This window comes from Typopeltis vanoorti, chromosome 13 (genome assembly GCF_054136105.1).
Source record: "Typopeltis vanoorti isolate ZY-2024b chromosome 13, IOZ_Tvanoo_1.0, whole genome shotgun sequence".
NCBI lineage: Eukaryota > Metazoa > Arthropoda > Arachnida > Uropygi > Thelyphonidae > Typopeltis > Typopeltis vanoorti.
Genome location: NC_143561.1, coordinates 87,106,722 through 87,119,217, shown reverse-complemented (window position 1 = coordinate 87,119,217; position 12,496 = coordinate 87,106,722). Strand labels below are relative to the sequence as shown.

The following is a 12,496-nucleotide window of genomic DNA, read 5'->3' as shown; positions in this document are numbered from 1 at the left end:
AATATATTTTCTAAACTTTCACTTTCAGGCATTCTTAATACTTATAAAACTTCCTTATCAATATTTTCTCTAAGAAAAACATTCACTTTAGAATGTAAGCAACAAGTTCTCCTTTCATTCACAATACTAAATTGACAGTCTTAACTTATTCCACCTTAAAAACTTACAGTTTCAAGATTTCCTTTTATTCATTACTTATTTCTCCTTGAAACCTAATATTTCCACTATTCCTTTTTCGGAATACACTATAAAATATCTTCCGACTGCCACACACAAAACAAATATCAAGTTCCTTCTAACTTGAATATTTACCGGCAAATTTATAAAAACTTGCAGTTTCAAGATTTCCTTTTATTTCTTTACTTATTCCTGCTTGAAACCTATTATTTTCACTATTCCCTTTTCGGAATACATTATGAAATTTCCTTTTGACTGCCGCACAAAAAAAAATCAAGTTCCTTCCAACTTGAATATTCCTCGGCCAGTTTATAAAAACTTGCAGTTTCAAGATTTCCTTTTTATTCTTTACTTATTCCTACTTGAAACCTATTATTTACACTATTCCCTTTTCGGAATACATTATGAAATTTCCCTTTGACTGCCGCACAAAAAAAATCAAGTTCCTTCCAACTTGAATATTCCTTGGCCAATTTATAAAAAACTCCCGAACGCTCTCTTGTTTACAACTGTAACTTGGATACGCAACGCTTTCCTTGTCAGCTGTCAATCACACATCAAGTTCTCTCCTGGAGCATGCGCACTTCACAAAAGTCAGAAACTACGCACTGCAATAAAATGGCTGACTCGCTGTATCCATCAGCGCTAAAAGAAAGTCTTTCACAAACACAAAATTCAACATTTTAAAATACAACAAACTTTCTTATAAGTAACACAAATAATCAGTTTAGTAAGTACTTCAATATTTTTACTTCTTTACATGTTACTTCTAATATAACATTTTCATAACGAGCACATCACAAGTGCAGACACTGCGTGTATGAAAACAAAAACTAACAAGCATAATTAATACGTAAAAATATTCAGAATTTTTAATATGATTATTTTTACAGTACCATTTCGCACCTTTTCCAGATCTACAAAACTCAAATATAAATACTTGTTACATTCCTCATGTATTCTCAACTATTTGTCTTGTGAAAATCTGATCTTGACAACTTGTGCTTGGACTGAACTCAGCTTGTTTCCAAATGTCCCATCCCCAAATTTTTTTTTTGCCTCTTCTCAAGTATGCTTGCATAAATCTCATCTGGAATACTCAGTAAGGAAATTCTTTTGTAATTCTCACGTTTCATTTCCCTTTTTATAGATGAATACTATGGGAGCTCTACATACCAGTCATATGAAATTTGAACATGAAAAACTTTTATATCTCCATTTCAGGTAGAATATCATCTACTCCAGCTGCCACTCCACATTTCAGGTTTTAAATCATTTTCTACCTGAATTACTGATATATACTTCTGACTCACCTGGACTATTTTCTATCCTGTTTGGTTGCTTTTTGTTTCATTTAGCAATCTTTCCAAGTAGTAACTACAGACATCAAGAACATCTTTATCTTCCAGAATATTTTACCACATTCTGGTTATTTGTATCCTGTATTCTTACTAGAGTTTGTCCATGACTTTTATTTAGCTGCTTTTACACACTGCTTTGATTTTTTTACATTTTTTTCTGTATTCTCTCAGAGCTACATGCTAGGAACTTTCAAGATGCTTTCTTCTTTTCCATGACTGTCTCTTTAACCTTCTGAATCTGCCATGGAATTCTGATTATTCTATGGCAGATTCAGAAGGTTAAAGAGTTAAAGGTCAAAATTCTTGGAGACCTAATTACATGCTCATCAATCAGTTTTCTTTAGTATTTGCCAATAAGTCTCCAAGGTTTGATTCTTGTCTTCAAACTCATTCACTTTTTTTTTTGAAGAATATTTGGCATTTGATGTGACGATACTTCATGTGAAAACTTTGTCTGCTTTACAATTAAGCTGTCATGTGTGTGTATGTGTGAGAGGTGTAAATAAAGAATGTAGTTACATCAGTTATGGAAACAAAAAATTTTGAATAATTAAATGAAAAGGGTGGAAATGGTGAAGGAGTATATCTCCCCCCAATGTATATTTCTCCTATAACAAGCATATTGGTCTAAAATATCCTTTGTCACTAAATTTAATGATTTTATACTTAGTATCTAATGTCAATAAGTTTACAAGTCTTCCTTATTTTCATTGGAAGCAAGGGTACCACTTTGATTTTTTCTACTATTATTAACAATAAAATAATAGTTATAAACAATTTATAATCCACAGCAAAACATCATATCCTAACAGACGAAACGAGCAAAGATGTAAATATACTTTGTCCCCAAAACTTGAGCTAAAACTGTTGTAAGGTTTACATTATGGAATACTAAGGCAACTGATGTGAAATCATTAGCTTCTATATACACTGCACTGGTGTTCAAAAGCTAAGGACAAACTACATTTTTACCTATATATGAAAAAATTTTCTTTACTACAACCAGATGTGGACATAAATTTATTGCCAGCATACTAATAAATTATATTCCACAAAACATGTTATATATTTCGTACAAATTAAATTGCAACATGTTTTTGACAAAAGTCACATTTCCTGAGGACTTAAGGAATTAATGTACAGTGCTTACAGAAAACTATGCAGAGTGACATATCAGTATGGAATATGTGTGACCCAGAACTGCGATGCAGCTCTCACGTCGTACGATGCTTAGTACCAATGATTCAGAAATTCTTGAGGCAATTGGCCTTTATCCTTCAGAGCAAGGATAAAGACCGATTTGTTTTCTGGAGGGGGGATTTCAAGCAGCGATGCATCTCCCTATTGCATCCCCAAACGTGTTCTATGGGGTTGAGATATGGAGAACAGGCTGGCACTCAATTCGATTAATACCCTTGGTCTCCAGAATTATCTCCACTGCTCGTGCAAAATGTGGTGTGGCATTGCCATCCAGAAAAATGAATTCTTGCAGACAGTACCACAGTACAATTAGACATGACATTGAAGAACTTTGTTGCAATATCGTCACCAGTCACAGTGTCTTTTTCCAGCACTTATTAAGCATAATGTTTCCCCACACCACCATATCTATCCCTTTCAAGAACATTCTCGCAATGGTAAGTAGTACCACTTTCATGCCAGATCAAGTGTTGTATAGAATCGGAGGAAGACTAAAATGACTTTCATCTGTAAAGAATATACTAGTCCATTGGTGTCTTGTCCAATTTTTATGGATGCAACACCACTGAAAACATGCTTTATGATGAGCTGTGTATAAAGGCATGGACCTGGGCATATAGGCCACCTTGTTGCAGACATCTTGCTGTAGTTTGTGGAGATATCGCATACCTATGCTTGAATGGAGCCAGCCAGCCATGGTGCATCGATTACGTCTTGCTGTTATAACCAAAAATCTGTCTTCATGCTCCATGGTAAAGCGAGGAGACCTCTTCACAAAATGACTGGAACACACTTCATTGGTTTGAAATGCTGTCCAGAGCATGGATTCAATGCTATGTGAGATCCCTAACTCTGTCAATATCAGTAATTCTGCAGCCTTCAAGCTTTCCAATAATTGTTCCCCTTGTGAAATCATCTAGTGATGCCTTTGAAACATCACAAGACATCCAAGTTTTGCAGTCGTGCCCCTTTTCCTTTCTTGATTGGGATATCCCCGCGCACATATACGATCAGAGGTTCGTAATTTTATGAAGGGTCAGGGTCAGTTAACATGGTCAGAAATACAAGCATGAAAGGTATCAAATAATTTTAATGGATTCATTATTAAATATAATACAGGAACAAAACATTAATACTCAGTTAAACTCTTGCTTTCCTCTTACTCTCTCTCATTCTTAAAACAAACATGGATTCTAAATCTTTACAATTCAATTTTCTCAACTTATCTGACATTTTAGTTTACAACTCATTAGGCCTGCTAGGCATTTAGCACATTGTTGGTTTCCCCTGAGTGGGTCACGACAAAATATCTAATAAACTAATAGTTCTTAAAATTCAGTCCAGAGGTATAGAGTTATTCACATAAATTTCAATTCTTCATACTTCCCTTTATCACAAATTCGAAATACACTCTCTTCCGTACTGTTAGTCAATTTTCTCTAAAAGGGGCTAGAAGTACTTATCTTCAACTATTTCGGTTTCTCTCGGGGTTTTTTCCATCTTTCTTTGTTTTGGAATTCTGGCTACCTTGATTCTACCGCCACGTGGGATTCACGTGCTCTTCCTGAATCGGGCGCTGTTTCTTTGCTATGGATTTATGTCAACGCTCTGTGGTGGTGCCATGCTGGAACTTCTTGAAGGTCAGCTCTTAAAAATAAGAACTGAACCACGATGAACACTTGAAGCACACGGTGAGAATACAGGAACAAACAAAACGGGGGGGGGGGGTCAATTCAGTGTTGCGGGTTTTATACGCTCCTCAAGAGTGCAACCTTTCCAAGTTTGATTTCTCCTATCGTCCTTCCGATTGGTCCTCGACTAGGTGACCTCACCGATCCTCATACGGGGCTTTCCAATTCCAGGAATGTATGTATCATGAAATTTTCTCAGATGTAACACCCACTGATGCTTACGTTGCTCTTGTAGCGTTAGGGCGACCTTTGCCCCAACTTGCCGAACAATTTGCATCCTCTTATGTGTAGAATATTACTGATAATTTCTCTTCCAATTGCCCCCTTTTGTAGACTTACAGTTACATTTGATATATACAGATACACATAGAACTTCATTTTAAACAGTTCTAAATTTAATTTGCAAGATGTTATTTCCTTTAAAAACATAGTTACACTGTGCTAAATGATAAGTATGCTCAATTTATGGTTATTTTCTGTTAGACTCTGGAATGGTGACGTCATGTAGAATGAGGTCGCCTGTTTCAGATCTAACACTGGCAAATAAGTCAGCTTGTGCTCTTAGAGAATACAAAGACAAATGTAAGAAAACTAAACACTGTGTAAAACTAGCTAAACAAATGTCATGGGAGGACTTTGGCAAGAACATAGAAAATAAATATCAAGGTGGCAGCAAAATATTCTGGAGGTTGTTGAAGAAGCTTAGGAATGGAGGAAAGAGTGCTGTAAAAGGAGTTAGAGATAATAAAGGTGACATGAAAACTGGAGAAAAAGATATCCTTGAAGTATGGAGTAATTACTTTGAAAAACTGCTAAATGAAACAAGCAGTGATGACAGCACAGTGGTAAAAAACACTGACCAGGCATGCAGTCAGGAATTCATATACATACTTGAAGTAGAAAAAGTCATCAAAGGCTTGAAATTGGAAAGGCAGCAGGAGTAGATGATATTCGACCAGAAATGCTGAAGTATGGTGGTATAAAAGTCTTAAAGTGGCTGCACTGCATAGTTCGGAATGCCTGGACAGAGGGACGAATTCCCGATGAATGAACTAGAGCTCTAATAGTATCCATATATAAAAAGGGAAATAAAACTGAATGTCAGAATTATAGAGGTATTTCCCTACTGAGTGTTCCTGGTAAGATATATGTAAGTATACTTGATAAAATAAAAATAAAAAGAAATACATAAGCAATGTAATGAAATATGGTGATCAGGGTATGCCCCCGAAGAGTGGAAAAAATTGGTCTTGGTTGTTCTTCATAAGAAAGGCAGTGCTTTAGAATGCACCAATTACAGAACTATTGCATTGATGAGTCATCTTGGCAAAGTGCTGATGAAAATACTAACAGAATGCCTGAAGGAGCATATGGAGGCACATCTTCCGCATGAGCAAGCCAGATTTCGACAACATCGAAGTACAGTCCAACAAATACTCGCACTAAGACTAATAGCAGAGAAAGATCGAAGAAAGAACAAAAAGATATACTGCTGTTTTGTGGACTTCCAAAAAGCATTTGATAATATTGACCAAAATATAACATGGGCTGTCTTGGAATCCTATGGTGTGGATAATAAATTGATCTGCCGCTGAAAGATATAAGCAGCCAAGCATAAGCAAAAATCAGAATAGCAGGTGAGACTGGAGATCGGTTTGCCACTAGTCAAGGCACAAGACAAGGGGGCCCAATATCACCAATCATCTTCATCACACATCTGGGAAGAACACTAGATAAGATTAAAGAAGAAGGTGGAGGTATTTCAATAAATGGTATGAGAATAAACTACCTCTGCTTTGCATATGACATTGTACTGATTGAAGAAGACACTGCAAGGCTGGAATAGACATTGTAAACGCTATACACAGAAGGAAAAAGATATGGACTAAATGTCAACTTTGAAAAAACTAAAACAATGATATTCGGTCAACAGGAGTTACTGAACAGAGTTACAATAGATAGATTTCAACTGGAAAATGTGAAACACTTCACATATCTTGGATGCCACATGACGCATGACGGCTATTTTTGGTGTTGTACTACCAAGTGGTCATTTATACTTGGATTCGCTGATAGTTTTTCGGTATACATGAAACTCATAGATTCGTAGTTCTCGATCTTAGAGTTTTGCTTACTGGCAGTTGAAGAACAAGGGATTTGTATCCCCTTAATTATTATTAAGGATGCCAGAAAAATAGCCATTTGGCTTTCAATTTATGCTATAATATACAAACACACCTTTATGGCATTCGTATAGTAAAGGTATGTAAGTTCTTTTCACTTAAACCTTATTATCTTCCAGGTCTACCTACTCACTGATGAGACCTCAAAAAAGGTTGAAACTGGTCTGGGTAGTGACCTCTCCTCATAATGTAATTACAGTATTACATCCCCTAGGGGCTGTGTTTTTACATTATGAGAAAATATCAAGGTTAGTGAGGGAGCTTGCTCCACCTTTGCTTCAAATTGCCTTGGTGTTGTACTACCAAGTGGTCATTTACACTTGGATTCGCCGATAGTTTTTCAGTATATATATGAAACTCATAGATTCATAGTTCTTGATCTTAGAGTTTTGCTTACTGGCAGTTGAACAACAAGGGATTTGTATCCCCTTAATTATTATTAAAGATGCCAGAAAAATAGCCACTGGAAAAAATTTAAAGATTTCTACATCCCCTGAAACCTCCATATCACCTTTAAAAAAACCAGGTGTTTACAAAATTTATTGTTCTTGTAGCATCTGCTACATAGGACAGACAGGAAGCTGGGGAAATTCGCATGAACGAACACCAAAAGGATGTGCAAAACAGAAGAGAACACAAATCAGGTCTAACTTTCCATACCACTTCCACCGGCTACAATGTACTCTGGCAGAAAACAAACGTGTTGTACATAGAAAAAAACTGTAACATGAGGAAATTTAAAGAAGCTGGAAACATGCTTAAAATGCCAACACAATGCAATAAAAATCAAGGATTAATTCTCCAGCAAGTTTGGTCAGCTTTAATAAAAATATACCTCAATCAGAACCTCGGACATTATGAACGTGAACAACATAACATGGCATCATCCAGCATTGTTTAAACTCAGCACTGCTTTGAATCTGCATTTTGATTTTTAATTTTATGAACAGTCAGACAGCTACCACTGTATAGTATGAACTATTACTAATAATTTCTCTTTTCTATGTGTTTTAAACTTTAAGTTACCTTTTACCCCTGAAGATGTAAGTCAAACGACTTACGAAACTTGTCGGGTCTTTTATTAATTCATTGTGTTTTATATAGCTTATTAAAAACATGTGGTCCAATTACCGGAATATGCCATGTGAACTTCTAAACCACAGAAACCTCCATTTACAATTTTTTTTTTTTTTTTTTTTTTTTTTTTTTTTTGCTTTTAAGAAAAAAGGCAAAATATTTTTTATTTTGAGTTTTATCTGCCTATTCTAGGGGTACATGTTGACTGCTGAAAGTTTTTCCACTTGGTTATACTATAAATTAAAAGATACCCAGAAATTATACACTTGGTCTAATCCTTTATCCAAATGTAAGCAAATACAGTTTACACCCGAAGTATTTTCAGGAATGGGGCAACTCATGGTAAAGGTGGTATATACAACTTCACATCACTTGCCTTAGTATCCCATAATGCAAAGCACATCTCCTTGCAGACATTTATAATGCTATGCATTATGGGAAGCGACACTTCTGCATTACTTCAACCATGGTATCACCTCTGGGTATGGCTCCATTATTGTTGATAGTGATATCTTCACACTGGTTCAGGATGCAAGAGTATACAGAGGATCTGAAACAGGAGGTGATCATCACCATTTGGTTTCAAGCAGGATAAAACTGAATAACATATTGAAAAAAAAAGGATATGAGAAACTTTTAAAAACAAAGTTGAGCAGTTTTCAGGTGAAGAATAGATTCAAATACACAAATATTCAAGAAAAAATGAAAGAGTGAAAATAAGAACTAATATACACTAAACTGTACTCAGCTGGCATCCATCCTACAAGTCAGCTCATATATGGCCAATTCCCAAGAAAAAAGATGAATGTCTACAATCACACTATTGACCTTTGCTCTCACCTCAATTTTGTCCAAAGTAATGGAGAAGGTCATCAACAGTCAGCTACTCCAATGCTTGGAGAACTACCATCTAATTACTGACTGCCCAGCATGGATTTTGCAATCTAGATCTACAGAAGATTCCCTAGTCTACATCACCCACCTATGGAGAGTCTGTAGCTCAGTCAGTTTCAACAATGCTCTTTGGTTAAAACCTGGGTTTGAATCCCATCCAGGACACAAAGGACTTTTCATATGAAAGCGAGTTAGCCAGTCTCATACAGAGGTGGCAGGGGTCTTTGCTCCCAGAAACTTGAGTTCTTCATTCCACAAAACAAATAAAAAAATATGGTCTCATTGCCTGAGTTGCTTTGGCCATAAATCAAAAATAACTGCTTAACCCACCTATAGACTCATTCCATGGAAAGGTTTGGGGAAACCTGTGCCATTGCACTTGACATCTGTAAGGTTTCTAATAGGTTCTGACATCAAAGGCTTCTCAACAAATTACCATCATATGGACTGCCTTCGTTCTTATGTACAAACAGAATTTATTATCAAATAGTACATATATTTTTCTACGTTATGTGCTGAATATAAAATAAGGATAACTTTCACATCAATTTTCAAATGCTACATTCTAAATAACACTAAACATAATTTGATTAATATTCTTGCCTGATTAAGGGCTAGGGCTGCAATAAAAGCAACTCCTTTTCTTACTACAGTTGCACCTACATCTCGTGCATTCTTTACTAGTTCAATTGCATATTTATAAGATTCAGGAGTATTCTGAAACAAAATGAAAATTATGTACATAAAAGCTGGATTTTAGCTCAACACATTAAAATTATATATATATATAAAAAAAAAAAATCTTATTCATGAAAGGTTGTAAACCTACCATACATTTAGCATTGTAGGTGAGAGAGGAGTTAAATAATCCACTTTCCATGCTGTAACCACTACACATGAGACTTTTTCAAGCTGCTGACTGATTATCTTTAAAGCTAGATTTTCTGTAACCCAAATATGCATACAGTGACATCACCTTCCCTGGGGACTTCAACATTCACAACTCAGACTGGCTTCCCTTCTTTAAATATAACCCCCCACCCACCCACCCACCCACCCACCCACCCACCCACCCACCCACACCACACACACACACACACACACACACACACACACAAGAGGTCTCAAGACCTATAACATGACATTAACATATAAAGGAAGTGATGCAGACACACAGTGGGAAAGGTATCTATTGATGTGTTTTTTTGAAGAGCTGGAGAAATTGTATGGTACAGGAAAGAATGTTCCAAAGGACAGAGGTATATGGAATGAAGGAAGAGGATGGGAAGTATATGGTATATATGGATGTTAATTATTAGTTGACCATGTTTATACATGATTTGAGAAAAGTTGAGGAATAGTGGTATACAATTCAGTGGAGAGAATCCATGTAGAAACAGAGCATGAGAAAATAAAGGGAAGTTAGTGAGATAAGGGTCATGTATTAAATGAACAGGCTCCCTTCTGGACACAATCAAGCATTCTGAGGGAAGTCTTGGAACACCACCCCAGATGTGAGAAAGATATTCTAAGATTGGAACAATTTCCAGATTTAAAAAGCGTTAGGAGTTGAGCAGAAAAAAAGTACTATTTAGAACAAAAAAGAATAATAAACTATTTTGGAGGCTGAAGATGGCTATCTATGCGATGTGTTTAAACCAGGATAGGCTAACTATGAAAGTCAGCAAAGGAGAGAAAAAACTGATCTCAATTGATAAGCAGAATGCTAGCAAAAATGAAGGATAGTGTGACATGGTTTTTCATCCAGGAAATAAGGCAGGTTTAAAGTTTTCAGTGCCTTAAACATTAATCTTCTGGCCACTTGAAAATGGCCAGAAGATTAATGTTTAAGGCACTGAATATAGTTAACTGAAATCATATCACAAAGTTTTGTAAATGATAAAAGGAATGGAGTATTGTCATTAACAAAGCTATGAATAGAACTGGACATTAATGACAGAAGATCAAAGAGAAATAGAAGGTACTGTAATTAGAAAAGCAAGATAATCCTCTCCACTCAATCTCTTCTTAACCAGTTCTTCAAAATATACTGCTGATATCAATTTTCTCTTGGTAACTCAACCTACAATCTCATCCGGGTAACCTTTTGTCCTGAACATCTTTCACCCTTAAAATTCCATGTTCTTTGGTTCCAAAGAGGATGACTTCTGTAAATTCTACTACCCCTTTTCTCATTGATTTTTTTTGCTCTTCTAATCCAAAAACTTTCTTGGGAAAGAATAACTGAGGAATGAAAACCATCTCTTCCCACTCTAATCAATCCCCGAACCATTATCCCAGTTTTCCAACAAGGCAGTCCAATATAAAAAATTCAGTCTTAGCAAGTGTATAGAAATCAAAAATCCCAACTTAACACTCAGTCTATGCTGCATCATCTTCTAATTGCAGGTCATGGTCACAACTTCTGTCTGTCCATGTTTTCATCTTCTTCAACATACAGGTGTTACTGTTGTATCATCACTTAGAGCCAATGCCCTTGGCATCATTCTTCTCTTTCAACTGACCTTCTTCTCTTCCACATGACCAAGGCAAAGTATTCCCAATGCTTTACCAAGCACATCTACTCATTGCATGCTATTCATCAATAAATATATAAGAAAAATTCTGAATAATATGGATATCAACAGACTGCTGGTGCTAATGGTATCCTGCTTGAACTGTCCTAAAAATGTATGCTCCAGAGTAAATTTCCATCTTATACTACCTTACATACAATCTTGCATTCTCATCTGGATTCAATCCTATTACATGTAAGCAAGCCAACATTCAATTCCACCACCCCCCTCAAAAAAAAAAAAAAAAAAAAAAAAGCAATAAAGAAAAGTCAGAGGTCTGCCGAACAATTGCTCCTTTGACTTCATTGTAGTTTTCTTTAACACGTTCGCTGCCAACTATGAGTATACTCGTAGTTGGTATATGAGCCTCACAAGCCAACTACGAATATACTTGTATGTCGATTACCGACCTCCTATACCAAGTACGAGTTAGTATAAGTACCTTAATTTTGACCCTTCACTTGTGAATAAAGTGGAGAACACGTCTGGGGGCTTGGTAGAAGGGAAATAATTTAGCTAAAATATAGCATATTATATATGTGCCTCAAAAGCCAACTACAAATATACTCTTATGTCAATTATCGACCTCCTATGCCAAGCACGAGTCAACTCGTAATTTGTAAATCAAATTAAAACTAATAAAATCAATAAAAATAATAAAATTAAATCAATAAAATAAAAACCAATTTATTCAAATTACGAATGATACACTTTAAAACAATTTTCCACGCACAATGGTGGTTTTTCCTGGCAAAAAGGACAATAATAACATGTTTCGCGTAGTTGTTTGTTTCGTGTACATACTCAGCATGGCTTTGTCAGGCGATTCTTTTTTTTCAGCAGGTGGTAAAATTTGAAAATAATGAAGATCCCGAATCCTGCTGATATTCTGTGCTAAATTTTAACGCAGTTATTGCGTTTCCAGATATTATAAAATTTATGTGCATTTCGAATGTATATATCAAAAATGCGTATTGCCAATTTCTTTGGCCATGTAATTGTCTTTCGTAAGGCGGAATAGTAAGAAAGCATTTGATCAGAAAGATCGATGCCTGACATACCCAAATTATAGTCCCTAACGATATTTAGTTTTAATTGAATTTTACCATTGCGATTTTTCGCTTCAACCATTTCAAATTTGTGCATATTTGAAATGGAAAGAACTTCCCTCTTATCCTTCCATTTGCGATGATGAATTCATTAAATTCATCATTGCTCGTATTAGCGTGAGCTTCTAATTCTTTATCAGTAAGATTTCTTTTACTGGTCATGGCAAAACTGAAGGTTTTTAGAGGCTAGATGCAATAAACACAGTCGTCAGCGCATCTAATATATAG

General features: G+C 35.7%; 1 protein-coding gene across 1 annotated transcript in view; it reads right to left on the bottom strand.

Moving 5' to 3' along the window:
- Positions 1 to 12,496, bottom strand: part of LOC150100337 (pentatricopeptide repeat-containing protein 2, mitochondrial-like) — a 249,260-nt gene that overhangs the window by 126,372 nt on the left and 110,392 nt on the right. The window contains exon 6 of the mRNA XM_090402959.1: positions 9,187 to 9,300. Coding sequence (XP_090259085.1) covers positions 9,187 to 9,300 — 114 coding nt within the window. The remainder of the gene's footprint in view (positions 1 to 9,186; positions 9,301 to 12,496) is intronic.